At 45.8% G+C, this 18,701-nt stretch overlaps 1 protein-coding gene across 1 annotated transcript; it reads left to right on the top strand.

The window, feature by feature from the left end:
- Positions 1 to 9,943: 9,943 nt before the first annotated feature.
- On the top strand, positions 9,944 to 13,220 carry PRND (prion like protein doppel). The gene is made up of 2 exons (XM_010378944.2): positions 9,944 to 10,035; positions 12,485 to 13,220. The coding sequence occupies exon 2, from the start codon at positions 12,496 to 12,498 to the stop codon at positions 13,024 to 13,026; it is 531 nt and encodes a 176-aa protein (XP_010377246.1). The 5' UTR covers positions 9,944 to 10,035; positions 12,485 to 12,495; the 3' UTR covers positions 13,027 to 13,220.
- Positions 13,221 to 18,701: the final 5,481 nt, after the last annotated feature.

Genomic DNA, 18,701 nt, shown 5'->3' with positions numbered 1-18,701 from the left:
ACCATGAATTAGTGGTTGCCAGGGGTAGGAGGGAGGTGGAGGATGGGAACTGACTCCTAATGGGTACAGGGTTTCTGTCTGGTGTGATTAAATGTGCTGGAATTAAATGGTAGCAATCAGTGAACAACTTTCTGTCTGTACCAAATATCCCTGAGTGTACACCTTGAAGTGGCGAATCTCATGTTATGGGAGTTACCCCAATGGGGCTATTTTTTAATTTTAATTTTTGTTTCTGTTTATTTATTTATTTTAAGACAGAGTCTCACCCAGGCTGGAATGCGGTGGTGTGATCTTGGCTCACTGCAACCTCTGCCTCCCGGGTTCAAGCGATTCTTCTGTCTAAGCCTCCTGAGTAGTTCGGATTACAGGCTCGCGCCACCACCCCTGGCTAATTTTTGTATTTTTAGTAGAGATGGGTTTTCACCATGTTGGTCAGGCTGGTCTCAAACTCCTGACCTCCGGGGATCCACCAGCCTCAGCCTCCCAAAGTGTTAGGATTACAGGTGTGAGCCCCTGCACCTGGCTGATGATGTTATTTTTTTTTAAAGCACAGAATTACCTACCCAAGCACAGAGGTGATGAGAGGGTAGGGGGAGGGTTAGGCAGTTGATTGAGGTTTAATCTGTTGTAATAACATTGCTGTCCCACTTGCTTTTCTCATGAGTAAGAAAGTTTTTTTTCCAGAAAACAGTATACAGAGAAGCATAAATAGCTTTAGGTCTAGCATATTTCTAGACACTTGGTCCTAAGTCTTTTTTGGTTACAAAATCGAAGGCTAAATCAATGAAAGCTGAAAAATGAAATATGAGATTCTTGACCTTTAAGGAGGTAAGAAAAGTGAAAAGGAACACAGTAATGTTTAATTATGGAGCAGCTGAGTTTAAAACCTGCTTGCCCCTGCTGTGATATGTAATACTTACAAGGCCTGCTGGTATCAAGAGCTGATGGGATCGTTACCAGGAGAAAAGGCCCTTCGCCCATATGCAGCAGAAATGTGGTCCACTTTATTCTATCTAAAGTACTAAAATTTCCTCAAGAAAAAACTCTGGACCATTGGTGAACTAATAAATGCTCGGGGGTCTGGGAAGTGGCTTCATGCACCTGTTTTTGTGACAAGTTTGGTACTGCCTTTTCTACTAGGTTATAAATTACTTCTCATATAGACTATTTCTTTTTTTTTTATTTTTTGTTATTTTACTTTAAGTTCTGGGATACATGTGCAGAATGTGCAGGTGTGTTACATAGGTATACATGTGCCATGGTGGTTTGCTGCACCTACCAACCCGTCATCTAGGTTTTAAGCCCCACATGCATTTGGTATTTGTCCTAATGCTCTCCTTCCCCTTGTCCCCCACCCACAAATAGGCCCTGGTGTGTGATGTCCCCCTCCCTGTGTCCATGTGTTCTCATTGTTCAACTCCCACTTATGAGTGAGAACATGCGGTGTTTGGTTTTCTGTTCCTGTGTTAGTTTGCTGAGACTGATGGCTTCCAGCTTAATTCATGTCCCTGTAAAGGACATTATCTCATTCTTCTTTATGGCTGCATAGTATTCCACGGTGTATATATGCCACATTTTCTTTATCCAGTCTACTTCTCATGTAGACTATTTCCACGCCTTTCATTCACCTGGTGGAAAGTCTATCCTTTTTCCGAAAGACAGCATTTCTCCTGACATCTCCATCTGCCCAGTTGTTCCCTCTCCACCTCACAGGAAAGTTATGCTGATGAGTAAGGACACACCCTTGTCACTCACTGAGCTGTTTTGGCAAGACTAGGTGGCGTGAATACCAGGCCTTGTGAAGGGTGGGGGGCCTTGCTGGAGTCTCAACTTCTTCACTGCCCACGTTGCGGCTCTTCCTTACTCACTTGACCTACTTGCTATGTTCAGAAGCCTTGCTTGATCCTGTAAGACCCAGATGTCCCTTCTGAGTCATCGTGTGGCATTTGGCCTTGTCTTCCCTGGCCTGCATTGACACCCAGTCCTCCTTCCCTGTGTGTCATCACATACCTGCGTGGCACTTCCAGATGGAGTTGGGAGAGCAGAGAAGATGGAAGCGAGGCATTGGTTCGTGTCCAGTTGGAAAATCAGCAATGTTTCCATATGGCAGCTTCTGTGGAGGGAAGAGAACACCCAGTCAACCCTTCAAATCAAGGACCTCCATGGTGGGGGTGGGCGTGGTCTACGAAGATGCATGCCCCTGTGCTGAAGGGATCACTCCCCTCCTGCCCCACAGTAATTACCATTATCCAGAGATGGAAAGGAGAATGCATGGTTGAGCAAATGTTAGCTCTTTTTCTCCTTTTCCTGGACCACAAAGCTAAGCTGGATAGAAAAGCTTGCAGGGCAGAAACAGTTGTAAAAGAAATCCATGGGGACACCCTAGATGTCCGCTGTTCCCATTCTGTTCCTTCCTCCCCACCCCACTCTCTTTGGCAAGCCAGTCCTCCACGGGGACACCTGCAATGAGTTACTCCCCGCTGCACAGCCTCACTTCTCTCCAAGAACTAACCTCATCATTCAGACTCATCATGAATCCATACCTTAGAGTTTCTTGAGCCACCTCTAGGGTACTTACAATCCTCTGCTTATGTTGTTCCCTCCACCTAGAATGTCTTTCCTGATCCCTATCTCCAGCTGGCAAACTCTTAATGTATACATCAAGACCCAGCTGAGGCCAGGCATGGTAGCTCACATCTGTAATCCCAGCACTTTGGGAGGCTGAGGCTGGTGGATCACCTGAGGTCGGGAGTTCGAGACCAGCCTGGCCAACATGGTGAAACCCTCTCTCTACTAAAAATACAAAAATTAGTCAGGTGTGGTGGCACATGCCTGTAATCCTAGCTACTTGGGAGGTTGAGACAGGAGAATTGCTTGACAGAGGTTGCAATGAACCGAGATTGTGCCACTGTACTCCAGGCTGGGCAACATCTCAAAAAAAAAAAAAAAAAAAAGGCCCGACTGAAATCTGAAATGTCAGCCTGATGAAGCCTATGAATCCTGCTCAGTATAATGTTTTAAATGCATAAAGTAAGATACATGGGTTATAACATAAACTGATTAAACTAAAATATAGTTATCAAAATATGTTAATGCTCACTAAACTAAAATATCTAAAAACTCACTAAATAAGGTATACTGAGGTGAGCCTAATAACAAACATAATGTAACAGTGATATATGTAAAGGATATTTTGAGATTTGTTATGCCTGGAATTAGGTTGACCAACTTGTCCTGGCTTGTACCATACTTTCCCAGTTTAGCACTGAAAATCCTGTGTCCTGGAAACTCCCTCCATCTCTGGCAAACTGGCACTTGAGAACCCTGTGTCCTGGAGAATCCCTCAGTCCCTGGTGAACTGGGACAGTTGGTCACCCTACCTGTAATGTGGCATGAAAGCATCTGTGATTATTAGTGGTGTTATAATCACAGGTACAGCTAATGCTACTGTGAGTTGCTACCTGCATTCTTCATGGAGGAAAAGCTCTATTTCAGGTAGAGGTGAGTGAAAATAAAGATGTGATTGGTTTTTCCCATCCAAGTTCATGTATTTTCCAATTTCTACCCATGGACAGTCCCCTTCCAGTTAAGAACCCCTGCAATTGGTAAGACAGAGTTAGGTCTACTCTCCTCTAATATTTATACTTTGTTCCTGGCTCTACAATAATTTACCAAACTGTTGTAATTGTTTGTTTAAACAACACAACAAAAATTCTCCATTAAGCACCTTTCTTACAGGGTTGTAGGGGAATTAAAAGAAATGTATACAGGAGAAGCTGGCATTAAACAGATCATTGTGGTACAACCAGAGCCCTCTTGCATGGTTGAATCTAAATTGGTTGAAAAATTTTGGAACACTGTTTCACAGGTTCTACTAAAGTTGAACACACCCCATCCTATGACCTAGCATTTTGACTCCTGAGTATTTCCCCAAGAGAAATGAGAGCTTATAGTCATCAAGAGACATGCCTAAGAATTTTCTAGTAACTGTATTCACAATAGCCCCAAATGAAGAATAACCCAAGAAGAACAGATCAAGAAGTTATGATCTTTTTAAACAACCATATACCATACAGGAATGAGAATTCACAAATAATATCTCAGCCAGGTTTGGTGGCACATACCTGTAATCCAGCACCTTGGGAGGCTGAGGCTGAGGATCCCTTGAGGCTAGAAGTTCAAGACCAGCCTAGGCAGCGTGACAAGACCTCACTTCTACCAAATGAAAAAAAAAAAATAGCCACTACGACTACATGTGCCTGTAGTCATAGTTACTTGGGAGGCTGAGGCAGGAGGATCACTTGAGCCCAGGAATTTGAGACTACAGTGTGCCATGATGGCACCACTGCACTCCAGTCTGGGTAAGAGAGTGAGACCCTGTCTCTAAAAATTAAAAAGCAATTTAAAAAACAATAATAACATCTCCAGGGAACAATATTAATAAATCTCACAAGCATAATTTTGAACAAAAGAAATCAGCTACAAAACAATGCATAATGCATATTATGCATATTGCACGATTCCATTTGTATGAAAGAAGGGTGAAACACCAGCCTGGAAGCTAGAAGTCAAGACAGTGGTTACCATTGAGGGGGGTGGGAATATTCTGCTGGTTACCTAAGGGTACTGAGTTTGTGAAAATCTACTGAATTTTGTACTATGGCATGTGCATTTTTCTATATTATGTTATACTTCAATAAAAGTATTCAATACATTGGGTCCCTATTCCCACCTCTTGCCGGATCTCACCTGCAGCCACCACCACCAAGAAGTGACCTCTCCCTGCGTTTTCCACTTGGGTTGGCTCTGCGGCTTGGCAAAGACTTTCCCCTGCTGAATCCATCCCTTTCTCTACAGTGCTTTGGACTTCCTCCTGGCCAAGGGCAACCACAGCCTCTGGCACGAACCTCTTCGGTTGCCTTCACAACCATCAGTGCTTCATTAATATTTCTGGCAGGCCACTAATTAACATGTTAGCACATACCTGTGTATTCAAAGCAGCTTTTAGGCCTGAACTTACTACCCTTTACACTATTTCAGGGAAGGATTTGTATTGTATTCTGTGGTTTCAACTGTGCCAAGCAGCAATTGATAAGCAGCAACTGTAACAATGATGGGAGCAGCAGGCATGATACCCCCTGCATAGATGAGAAAACTGATGCTCAGTACAAACTTACGCCACCCCAAAGATGCCCAGCTAATATACCATTTATTGTCTGAGGTGGAAGTCACCTTCCATGAGAGTGAAGGCCAAAGCTCCCCTGTAACTGATGATGATTAAGCCCTGCAAAGCCAAGAGTGGCAGACTGGGGATTAGAACTCATGTCTTTGGCTCATGTCCACTGTGCAGCACCCTGGGCCCCGCCCCCTGAGAATGAACACCAACCTGAGCAACCCAGGTGCCCCCACTCTGACACAATAAGAACTGGACCCTCATCTGGTCCAGGTAGCCTCATCCTGGCCTTTCTCCATTTGGACATTTTACTATGTATTTAGGGAGAGATGACAAACTGCAGAACAACTTATCAGGTTAATTATGCTTTTAAAAACATCACAGACAAGGAGCGAAGTGATGGGGAGGCTAAATGAGGAACTCGGTGGTGGCTGAGTCTGGCATTCTTTGCTCTTCTTCGGGTCTGCAGGTGGGCGTTTCTGCCCTTTCCTGGGCCTCTCCTTTCTGGACAACACAAGAGACAGATCACCTTAAAACACAGCCTTCATCCTATACACACCCGAAGCCTTAAAACACAGCCCTCATCCCGTACATGCCCGAAGAAGTGGCCCCCCATCTTCTATCTTCTCACCTACAAACATCCTGTTCCACGTACACTGGGTGATGCCCGCATGAGAGGAAGAAATGCTTCAGTGGTCTCGGCTGAGCCAGAAGGACTATTGCTCTTCCTCACCTCCCACCCTTCCTCACCTTCCTCCCATCCTCCCCTTACTCCACCCCACTCCCTGCCCTGAGTCAATTCCTCACAGCCAAGTTCCAAAAACTGATGCACTCTGACCAGAAAGGGCAGAAAACTGCAGAGGAAATGATCCATGGATTAGCACGGCATTTGACTCTCCAACCTGCGGTCACCCTCTGGGCTCCTGCTTTGCTTCTAAAACAACTCTATGCCACAGAATTTCAACTACCACCAGGTCTTCAACATGCTGCGCTTGATTAAGAAAACAACAGTAACAACTGTAAAACTGTCTCCCTTATCGCTGTAAAATGTTCTCTCGCTGCTTTTGTATATTCCAACCAACTGCGATTTGGACCATTGAGCCTGCCCTCTGGTATGCGTCACCGACCAACAAGGGATGAAGGGAATCTAGATGCATCTAGATCCCAGGCACTGTGCTAGGTGCCAAGCAAACACATGGGAATGAAACACAGTCTTTCAACTTCTGTGAGCTCAGCAGAATGTGTGAATGGGAGGCTCCGGTGACTACAGTAATCGGCTCTGCGCCAAGTGACAAGGGAACCACATGGAGACTCCTGGCTGGGTTTGGGGGGAGAATAGTGGGCAAACCATAAAGGAGGGTGAATTTAAGATTTTTGAAAAGCTATAGTCCAAATTCTAAGACCGTAAAAGCTGAAAAATAGGCATATTCTACGACCCAGTAAATCTACTCCTAAGAGTATATATTCAACAGAAATGTGGGCACCAAGAAGAACATGCAAGAATATTCACGACAGCCCTATTCATAAGATCCCAAATGAGAAGCCACCCAAATGTCCGTCAACAGGGAAATGGATAAGTAGGTTGTGGAATATTCTCACAATAGAATGAATGATCTATAACTACACACAATGTGGGTGAACCTCAAATATGTAATTTGAGCAAAAGACAGACACAGAAGATTATATTCTATATAATTCTATATATATGAAATACCAAAATCAGACAAAACTAACCTATGGCATAGGACTCAGGAGAGTGGTCAGTATAGGGGAGGGAATCATGGCGTGAAGAGGCCATGAGGAGCTTTGTGCTATCATGCTCAGTTTCCTAATCTGGGTGCAGGTTACAATGGTGTGTTTGGTTTGTAAAAATACATAATGCTGGGCTGGGGGTGGTGGCTCATGCCTGTAATCCCAGCACTTTGGGAGGCCGAGGCGGGCGGATCACAAGATCAGGAAATCCAGACCATCCTGGCTAACACGGTGAAACCCCATCTCTACTAAAAATACAAAAAATTAGCCAAGTGTGGTGGCGCGTGCCTGTAGTCTCAGCTACTCGGGAGGCTGAGGCAGGAGAATCACTTGAACCCAGGAGGTGTGGATTGCAGTGAACCAAAATGGCACCACCGCACTCCAGCCTGGGCGACAGAGTAAGACTCCATCAAAAAAACACCAAAAACCAACAAACAAAACAAAACAAAAAACATAATGCTGGACATTGCAAATATGTGCAGCTTCTGTGTGGACCTCAGACTTGAATAAAAAGAAAAAATTAACTATGTCTATTGCCTTAGTCCATTCAGGTTGCTATAATAAAATATCATAAACTGGGTGATTTATAAACACCACATACTTATTTCTCACAGTTCTAGGGGCTGGCAAGTCTAAGATCAAGGCGCCAACAGATTGGGTGTCTGGTGAGAACCCACTTTGTGGTTCACAGAGGGCCATCTTTCACTGTGTCACCACATGGCAGAAGGGACAGGGAGCACTCTCAGCCTCTATTATAAGGGCACTAATCCCAATCATCAGGGCTTCACCCCATGACCTAATCGCCTCCCAAAGATCCACCTCCTAGTACCATTACCTTGGGGGTGAGAATTTCAACATATGAGTTGTTGAGGGGACACAACATTTGGACTGTAACAGCTGTTTAGGTAGCTACACAGCTAAATAAGTATTATTTTTCAAATCACATTTCAGCTATTTCTCTACCATTAAGCCATGGGCCAGCAATGGAACCCGGCTTATCCTTCTTGTGTTCTTCCTTTCTTGGCACAAATATGGTGGGTCATCTTCCCAAACAGTAACCTCCCTGGTATAGTTCATTTGGCCTGGTAGGTTGTATTCAAACAATCACTGTATTCACTTATAAATGCTCTCAAACTGGTCCAAGGTCTAATCAAAGCAGGAAATTGATCAAATAATGACTCATTCATGCATTCTAGAATTCTCCCATTCCCTGCTGCTTTTTTAGAAATTAGCATAATTTTCTATTATTTATGCATTCTAGAGAACTATATCATAGACCCCTGCATCATGGAACACCCAGATCCCTGGTCTCCATCTCATTCTCCCTGCTTTCTCAAAGATGATCCGTACACAATTCTATTACCCAGACTATATAATGTAATCCACTTTATGTAACATAGTATAATTCACCTGGCCCTGGTCTCTCAGTTCTTTTGAAGAAATGAATGTTCTCACACTAATTCCTTGGCCTGTTTGATCTTTACAGGCAGGGAAGAGGGATGCGAGGCAGGATTGGGTCAGCTCCACATTCTCCACATCTGCTCATTGTTTTCTTGCCTTGTTTCAGCTTCCAGAGCTCCTCCCTGCTTCTCCAGCAATTTCAGTCTTCCACACTCCTCTGTGCCTTTGTAAACAGCCTTTTGTTCACTAACAAGAGGAATCTGCAGCCACGTCAGCTCTAAACCAACCTCCCACCATTCTCTGGGTAAAGTCCTACTCAGAAAGAGAATAGGAGGAAGAGGGATGGAGGGGGCTGGAGATGATTGTGTCTGGTGGGAACAGACAGGGGGACAGTACACAGAGTTCAGAATGGGACAACGAGCCCGCCAAGGCTGCACTGCCAGCCTGGCTGGGTGACCTTGAGCCTATCTGGGCCTGTGACCTCACCATGCAAAGGAGCTGGACCAGAGAATTCTGAGTCCTTTCTAGCTCTAAACACTCTGGCCCTAAACATCTATATGTTAAACAAAATTGTCCTAACATTTGTCTCTGGGTACTGAAATATTAGGAGATTTTTAATTTTTCATCTCCATTTTGCAAACAGTCTGTGCTAAGATTACACTACTGTGTTTCTGTTCTGTGTGTATTCAGAAGCACAAAAAGTCTGTGGTTCTAGAAAGGAAATAGAAAAGTTCTTTAAAAACAAAGAAGTGGGGAAATGAAACAAATGTTAAAGGCAGAAGAGAAAGAAAGGCCCAACTGGAGGCCCCAAATCCACCCAGAGCCCTGAAGCCCCGGTTTCCCACTGATAGGCTGCAGTCTTTGTCTGCTCTCTGGCGCCCTCTGCTGGCCTTCTTGGTAACAACAGTTTAATTTGGTTTGCAAAAGTGCTCGGACGCGAATCCACCGTGAACACTAACCGGGTTCACGTTCAGCATAAAAATAGCTTTCTGTTTACAGGAAAATCTTGCCCCATACTTGCCTCCATAATTCACTTTTAACTTTGCCTTGCAGTACTAATTGTATTGACCTTTGGGATAATTCAGTCCTTCAAGCATTCCCGGCCCAACATGCCAGGAAGCCTTCTCACGTGTCTTCCACTCCATACCTACCAGTCCTGTTTCCCCACTACCGGATGAAAGTGTGATCCCCCCACCCCGCGCCACACACACACACACACCCTGTTGGTCCCACCCTCGGGGCGTGGTGGTCCAGGTGAACGCTTGCTCTCTTTCTGAGCTAAACCTCCCCACAGAGGCTGTCAGCAAAGACTCCTTTGCTGTCCGAGGCTGGCCTTTAGGTGCAGGACACTATGCATGTCCAGCGAGGCTTGTTGAAGCCACATCTGTCATAGATATTGATGGGAAAAGCATTTTCCTTCTAACACGCCTAATTCCAATTCTAAAAGGCACCTCTCAAGTCTTGCTGAACTTCATCAAGATTTTCACGTAGTTTCCTTAGTAAAGTGTGATGAGAAGGTCCATCCTTCTCAGGATGAAGGAGTGGTCCAGGAAGCCCTGATTGGTCCTGCCAGGGAGGGAAGGGCTGCCTTATTTGGAGACCTGCAGGAATGCAGCTCCTATATAGCTGGGCGGACCTGGCTGCCAAGAGGGTGTGCTGGGGGACTGTGCAGCTCGAGGCTCCAGAGGCACACTCCAGAGAGAGCCAAGGTACGTGAGGGGCCACTTCTGTGGTCAGAGTTGCTGGTTTCTTATCAAGGCTTTACTCCGGACTGAAAATCATGCAAGGATTTCTTTACTCCCACATCGGGAATGGGTCCCAAGTTCAGGGGAGACTTGCGAGGATATTCAGTCATCACTGGGCTTGCCTTTCTATAAGCTGGTGCTACAATAAAATGCTACTTTAGGTTTGTTGGTTGGGATTTTGTTTGGCCTTTAAGCCTCTGCCTATGAAAATTAATTTCTTTCTCAAGAATGCTGTGCTTTTATTTTTTTATTTGACTCACCTGAAATGATCTATTATACCATTATTCTTATTTAAGATTTCTCCTTAAAAAAGGAATGAAATGGAGTATGGCCCGCTATTTAGGAGACTAATGAATGTTTGCTTAGTGCTTGGATCTCTTTGGAGAAAGCCAGTCTGAGTTGACTGTGCTCAGGGGGCAGAGAGAGTGGGGTGAGGGGGCCCTAGGTGCTCATGACCACCCTGGGACAGAGACGAGGTGATGTCTCCGAGCAAGGAAAGGTCAGCGAGGCCTCTTCACAGGCTTCTAGAAATGACTGGGTGTGCTTCTAGAGATCACTTCAGCTGTGTTTTGCCTTTTTTTTTTTTTTTTTTTTTAATATAAGGACCAATGTGGCATCAGAGTTGAACATTTTAACGGAGGAACATTCGCCACTTTTAGGGATGCTGCAGGGGGGTCGGTGGAGGGTGTGTGAGGGGCTAAACAAGCTCCCTGTCCGCCTCCTCCGGCTCTGGGTCCCCGCAGCCTCACAGTAAATCTTCACCTAGGAGACAGCTTAGGCAAGCTCCGCTCTGGGAACTCTTTCTGCTTCCCTGAGCCACACAGACAAAGACCCAGGTGCTGGAATGCCCTGACAGTCGGCCTTGGGAAGTGGATTTCCCGATGGCTATTGTAGTTTCAGGAGCCGAATGTGACAGGCAACCTTGAGGGGTGGGGTGAAGAGGCTTCTCCAGGACATCAGCGGCAGTGTTCGGATGTCCCAGGGCCACCTTGACCCGGGACCCTCCTGGTGTGCCCCCAGGCCCTCCTGTCTTCCCTTTCATCTCATTTTCTCCAAAATTCCTCAAGGGCCCTGCCCTTTGCCCTTTGCCCAGCTCAGGGGGCATCATGCCCAGTGAGTGAAAAGCACAGTGTGTGAGCACTGTCTTCTCCTGAAACCCAGATGGGCAGTGGGGCATGGCTAGTGGATACATGCAGTGCAGCATTAGACAGAGCCCAGTGCAAGTGTGCCACCTCCCCCCTGTGCAGCCTTGGGTAAATTACTTAACTTCTCTGAATCCCAGGACAACATTTATAACATGGGGATAATAATGTACCTACTTCATGTGAGAATTAAGTTAGGCAATGTGATAGAAGGGCTTAACACAGTGGCAGGCATGAAGACAGTATGTAACAAAAAGCCAGTAGGATAAGCAGATGGTCACGCTGTCCCCCAGGCGTGAGATTGGAAATGATGCCTGGAGCACACTTGACCCCTGGACATAGGGGAGACAGGGGTCCCTTTACTACGTTTCCATCTTTCCCTCTCCCCTACCTTCCTCCTCCTCTCTCTCTCATTACTGCAAAGGTCTTTAGGATCAGCAGCCAGTGAATTCCTCAGAATAGATGGAAGAATGCACCTAAGACAGTGCCAGCTCACAGCAATAAAGAACAAAGAGGGGAGATTAAAAGTACAATCTAAAATCAGGCACAGTGGCTCGTGCCTGTAATCTCAGCACTTTGGGAGGCTGAAGTGGGAGGATCACTTGAGCCTGGGCAACATAGTGAGACCCCGTTTCTACAAAATATATTTTAAATTGGCTGGGTGTGGTAGTGTGCGCCTGTAGTCCCAGCTACTCTGGAGGTTGAGGCAAGAGGATTGCTTGAGCCCAGGAGTTCAGCGCTGCAGTGAGCTATGATCACGCCACTGCACTCCAGCCTGGGGCCTGGGCAACAGAGTGAGATCCAGATTCTGTCTCTAAAATATGTGTGTATATGTATATGTATATGCATACACACACACATATAGTCCATGCCCACAAGCATTTGATTCCAACTCTTCTATTGTGTTTTCCTCCCAGGGATTTCTTGATTTGAAAGACTTGGGAGTATCAAAGAAAACCTACATGTATTAAGTCACCACTCCTTTATTTCCCATGCATATTCAAAGCCTCTGTAATTGCCCTTTGCCGTTCTTGTCTGTCTAGGAAAACCGGGACCAGGGCCCTAAATGAATGTAATCCTAGCAATAGCAAAGGAGCTCAGTGTTCGAGTTAACCTTGCACAGCCCAAACATCGGGAAACAATTATGCTTTTGAGACCACATAAACAGCACAAGGATGCAATTCCTTCCTTAAAGTCTCCTGCACTCGGGAGGGGGCAGGGGAGCCCCGGGGAGCCTGGTTGGGAGCTGATCCCTGCTGTTTCTCTGGCAGGTTCTGACACAATGAGGCAGCACCTGAGCCGGTGGTGGCTGGCCACTGTCTGCATGCTGCTCCTCAGCCACCTCTCCGTGGTCCAGGCCAGGGGCATTAAGCACAGAATCAAGTGGAACCGGAAGGCCCTGCCCAGCACTGCCCAGATCACTGAGGCCCAGGTGGCTGAGAACCCCCCGGGAGCCTTCATCAAGCAAGGCCGCAAGCTCAACATCGACTTCGGAGCGGAGGGTAACAGGTACTACGAGGCCAACTACTGGCAGTTCCCCGATGGCATCCACTATGACGGCTGCTCCGAGGCCAACGTGACCAAGGAGGTATTTGTCACCGGCTGCATCAACGCCACCCAGGCGGCAAACCAGGGGGAGTTCCAGAAGCCGGACAACAAGCTCCACCAGCGGGTGCTCTGGCGGCTGGTCCGGGAGCTCTGCTCCCTCAAGCGCTGCGAGTTTTGGTTGGAGAGGGGCGCGGGACTTCGGGTCACCATGCACCAGCCAGTGCTCCTCTGCCTGCTGGCTTTCATCTGGCTCATGGTGAAATAAGCTTGCCAGGAGGCTGGTAGTGCAGAGCGCAGCAGCAAGCAAATCCCGGCAAGTGACCCAGCTCTTCTCCCCCAAACCCACGCGTGTTCTGAAGGTGCCCAGGAGCAGCGATGCACTTGCACTGTAAATGCCGCTCCCACATATGCGCCCTGGTATGTGCCTGTGTTCTGATAGATGGGGGACTGTGGCTTCTCCATCACTCCATTCTCAGCCCCTAGCAGAGCGTCTCTATCACTCCATTCTTAGCCCCTAGCAGAGCCTCTTATTTCAAAAGAAGGGTAAGTGCTTGCTATTCCCTTCCCTGAATACATTACTACTACTAGATTAGTAGTAAATGCTTGATGAGAAGAACACGTCAGGCACTGCGCCACCTGCTTCACAGCACTTCCCAACAACTCTTAGAAGTAGGTGCATTCCCATTTTACAGATAAGGGAACTGAGGCTCAGAGAGCTGAAGTAGTGCACCCAGCATCACCAGCTAAAAAGTGGCAGAGCCAGGATTCAACCCTGGCTTGTCTAACCCCAGGTTTTCTGCTCTGTCCAGTTCCAGAGCTGTCTCGTGATCACTTTATGGCTCACAGGGACCCACATCCAAACATGTATCTCTAATGAAATTGTGGAAGCTCCATGTTTAGAAATAAATGAAAACACCTGAGCTGGTGCTGTGTACTTTGGTACATGGAGGCTATTTTAATACTTCTAACTAAACTAAAACAGAATAAAGGAATTAAAATAAAATAGAAATAAAGCTAGACAAAGGCCCAGAAATCATATTGTAAGGAAATATTGAAAGCTGATTCCCAGAGCAGACCACATATACAGCAGGATGTGTCTGTGGCATGAATATGTTCTTTCGCTTCTTTCTTCTTCTTCTTCTTCTTTTTTTTTTTTTTTTTTTTTTTTTTTTTTCTTTTTGAGGTAGAGTTTTACTCTTGTCCCCCAGGTTGGAGTGCAATGGCACAATCTCGACTCACTGCGACTTCTGCCTCCCAGGTTCAAGCACTTTTCCTGCCTCAGCCTCCCGAGTAGCTGGGATTACAGGTGCATGCTATCATGCCTGGCTAATTTTGTATTTTTAGTAGAGACTCGGTTTCACCATGTTGGCCAGGCTGGTCTCAAACTCCTGATCTCAGGTGATCCACCTACCTGGGCCTCCCATAGTGCTGGGATTAGATTTTTTTTTTCTTCAAAAGAAGGATAAGTGCTTGCTGTTCCCATCCCTGAAACATTGCATATATTTAAGAAAAAAAAATGTTAATGGCATATTTGCTTCTAATGTTCCCCTAACCCTACGTGCATGGTTTATGTGCACCCATACGAGTATATTTAAATATAATCCCTTTATATCTGTGTTCTATCCAAAGTCTCTCAGTTCTTTCAAGGCAGCCTGGTGAAGGCCATCATCTCTGTAAACCACTTAGCACTACAAAAATACAATTACTCACCAAAAAGGTTAAAAAAAAAAAAAAACTGCGTCTTTAGAGAGACCCAATAAAGAACTCAATCCATGCCATAAGCAGGAATTGATACACCATCTTATTAGCTAAATATATATATAACAAAATACGAATAATGTTTAAAATCTGTTTTAAATGTAAAACAATGAATTGAATGCTCTAAGAGGCTCTTACAGGTGCTCTAGGCCACTCTCAGAGACTCCCAGGAGTTGTTGAACTATATTTGGAGAAAACAACCACTGAATATTATCAATTCTCCTTTAAAGAGAGTTTGTAAGCGGGGAACATGCATTTTATCAGACAGTTTATCCAAAGCATTTCAGAACATGAGTGCTGATGAGGGCATCTCTTGTGCTGAGTCCCCTCCGCTATCAGTGTTCTTCTCAAGGACACATTTAGAAGGTTTTAACATTGAAAGTGAGTGGAGGACTTGGGGGCAGAGCAGCACAAAGAAACAGCCTTACACTGGGCACATGGAGGAGACGTCCACCCTGCAGCCAGGACTGGGGTTCACGCTGCTGCCAGCGCTACACTCGCCTTCTGATTCCACAGTCCTGTTAATTCTAGATCAGAGAGCGAGAAAAAAGTACAGAACATATCCTCTAAGCTTATTTCCTGCTTTCGAATTTAAAAAATAATAACAATGGCAAGAGAGAAAGAAAGAAAAAGTACTCAGAGGCTGACACTGACATTTCACTTCCTCGCTCTCCTAAGTTTAATTACAACAGCACGTGCAGCCACGTCAGCCAAATGACTTCATTCCTGATGTGAAAACGCTTAGGCCATGATGTCGTTCATTTTCTGTCATTGCTGTCTTTTCTCATTCTGTTAATAGTCCCAGCAACCAGATTTCAGTGGGGCGTGACGTGAATGTGTACATGGTGATTCAAATGCAAAATGTGTTTATGGAGCTTTTCATCGAAAGCGTGCACGCTTGAACATTCTTGCTCAAGTAGATGAATCATGGTGTGGAATAAAGGCTTAGTGAGCCTGGTTTTTCACTTTAGCAAAGGGGCATGGAGTGCCTACTACGTGCAAGACATTGGGAGGGGCTTCGGAAATTTTCTGGATATCGTCATTTTGCAGTGTGAATAATTTTGCCAACCATTTCTTTCTTAGCCCCTGCTAAGTGTTGACTTTTTAAAATATAAGTTTATTGTAAAAGTGACATGAAAATTACAACAGATATTCCAAACCAAAATAACACAACGATCCCAGCATCTGATTGAGTCAGTGTTCGCTGCTTCCCCTGTACTTTCCTAGTTCTTAACCACTTGCATATATAAACGTTCATATGCACAATAAAAAAGGTGTGCTTTTATATTCTAAATTTTTCCTTAACTTCATTCAATGCTTTTTACTCATTTTTCTATACCTTTTTTTTTTTTTTTTTTTTTTTTTTTGAGGCAGAGTCTCATTCTGTTGCCCAGGCTGGAGTACAGTGGCATGATCTTGGCTCACTGCAACCTCCACCTCCCAGGTTTAAGCAATTCTCATGCCTCAGCCTCCCAAGTAGCTGGGATTACAGGTGCCCACCACCAAGCTCAGAAATATTTTTTTGTGTGTTTTTGGTAGAGACAGTGTTTTGCCGTGTTGGCCAGGCTGGTCTCGAACTCCTGACCTCAGGTGATCCACCCACCTCGGCCTCCCGAAGTGCTGGGATTGCAGGGGTGAGCCACCATGCCCTGCTTACTCTTTGTTTTCTTTCCTCCCCACCCATCTTCCCCAGTCCCGCCCCCTCCTTCCAGCCTCCAGCTTAACTGTGCTCAGATACATAAGTGAGGGTTTTTTAACTTGATTATGCCTTTTTAAAATACTATGTATGTAAAATACTTATTCATCTGCAATTTGGCTTACCTAACTTAATATTGCATCATGAAACTCTTTGGAACAACAGCTATGTAGATAGCTGGCTCATGCTTTTGGATTGCTACATAATCTCACTTAATACAGATGTATCGATTGATTGAATCATTGCCTATTGATGGGCCTTCAGATTACTTCCAGTTTTTTGCCACTGCAAACAATAAACATCCTTGTACATACTACATTGCAGTCTGGTAGTTTTGTTTCTGTGGAATAGAGTCACACGTGCAAATTTTCTGGAACAAAGCCTGTGTGTAATTTAAATTTTACCAGCCATGACCGGGTTATGTTCACACATAACTGGAGCAAATCCTATTCCCACCAGCTGTTTATGGCATTAATTTGGAAGAGTTTCTGTCATTTAAGCATGAGAAGCCACCTTTTCTACAAATGCTGCCTAAGCATCTTCTCTCTTTTGCAAATGGCACACCTAAAACTCTCCAAAACTTTTGGCCATGAGGACCATTTGAAAATCCTCCTAAAACTGTTAGCAATTCTCATTCTAAACCTGGTCTTTGGCCCAAAACATCTGCATGAGAAGCCTGGAAAACAGGCAGTCAGTGTGCAGGCTTCCAACTCAGATGGTGGTGTGTCTGCACATCTCCACACACCCCAGCCACTGGGAAGGCTTGAGGTGAGGCTATGCCTTGGCCTTTTTACTGACTTTTACTAAAATTCCACATGCAAGTATTTGCATTCCAGCCAGAATACCCTCTAGATCCAAAAGCTCAAAAGGAGCAGAGAATTGAGAACACTATTAAAGTAGCCCATGCTGTTCCTCCCCTCCAGGCCCTGGCAGACAATCAGCATTTCCCTGGAACCCCTCACACCCCACCTTGCTTAAGATATGCCTGACAATGTCTAGAAACTCCACCCTCTGGTCCTAATAGGGTGTCCCAGGCAGTGGCCTTAAGTTTGTCTTGAGCTGCCTGCACTCTCTACCTCAAGCTTTCTGACAACAAGTGACTGGATTGGGGTGGTGGCTGACTGGGTCAAGGACTCCAGGCCCTACATGGTACCTATGATGTGGTCACATCTTGTTCCTTCACCCAAGACTTTTTTCATCATAGCTGTAGATGGATGGACACGTGTACCCTAAGCTGTCTCTGTGTTGGTGCATGGCACATCCACATCCTGAGTCTACCAGAGTCTCTACTGAAATGTGACAGCAGGGCTCGTGTGCCCTCGTGTAACCAGCACTGTCACCGACCACACCTGCCAGGCGAGTGATCAAGAAGACTTACACAGACTTGGCATCATGACCAGATTCAGTTTTTCCAGCTCAGACACTGCCCTGCTGAGGAACAGACCTCTTGGTGAGCCTGGCTCAGACCAGAGGCTAAGAGTTTGCTGTCTACCCAGAGACCACGAGTCAGAGATGAGCGAGGGCCTCCTCATCCCTTATCCTCAGTGCTGGCAGAGGACCCCATTTCAGTGGGCTTCCAGCTTCCCCAGTGGAAGAAAAGGGAGCCCAACCCTCGTGCCTCTGGGAATGCATCCCTACAAAATGGGAATAGCTCAGATGTTTCCTGCAAAAATGAGACTAAAATACTATGCCTTTGAGAAATCTCAAAGCACATTCCAGATCATCCAAAGACTGCCCCGGAAAAATAGACTCAGCTGTTTCCTTTGGCAAATGAGAGCCTTCCCCTGGGCCCATGGCTTTAGGGAGCCTCACTTTGGAGCAGGAGCATGCACGGGGAAGCGACCGAGATTCCACCCCCAGAGCACTAAAGCCCCAAGTCCTCCCTCCCACACTGAGCCCCAGACCCCAAATAGAGGGTGGGAGAATATGTTCCTCTGGTATTGGGTGAGAGGCCTCAGACTGAAATGAGCCCCATGCACTGACCATGCCCCTTCTAAAGGGACCTTCCTGGTCAGCACTAAGCCGACCCCCAAAAAGAGTTCACCCCCCAATACTCAAGTGTCATCCCTGTACCCTGGACTGAACTGTAATGGACACACAAATTCCCTGGAATCTTGGTAAAATGCACCTTCTGCTTCAGCAGGTTTGGAGTGGACCAGATTCTACATTCCTTTTCTTTTTTTTTCTTTTTCTTTTTTTTTTTTTTTTTTGAGACGGAGTTTCACTCGTTTCCCAGGCTGGAGTGCAATGGCGTGATCTCGGCTCACTGTAACCTCTGCCTCCCAGGTTCAAGCGATTCTCCTGCCTCAGCCTCCCGAATAGCTGGGATTATAGGCATGCGCCACCACGCCTAGCTAATTTTGTATTTTTAGTAAAGATGGGGTCTCTCCATTTTGGTCAGCCTGGTCTGGAACTCCAGACCTCAAGTAACCCGCCTGCCTCAGCCTCCCAAAGTGCTGGGATTACAGGCATGAGCCACTGCACTG

Source organism: Rhinopithecus roxellana, chromosome 13 (genome assembly GCF_007565055.1).
Source record: "Rhinopithecus roxellana isolate Shanxi Qingling chromosome 13, ASM756505v1, whole genome shotgun sequence".
NCBI classification, from domain to species: domain Eukaryota; kingdom Metazoa; phylum Chordata; class Mammalia; order Primates; family Cercopithecidae; genus Rhinopithecus; species Rhinopithecus roxellana.
This window is presented reverse-complemented; position numbering and strand designations above follow the sequence as displayed.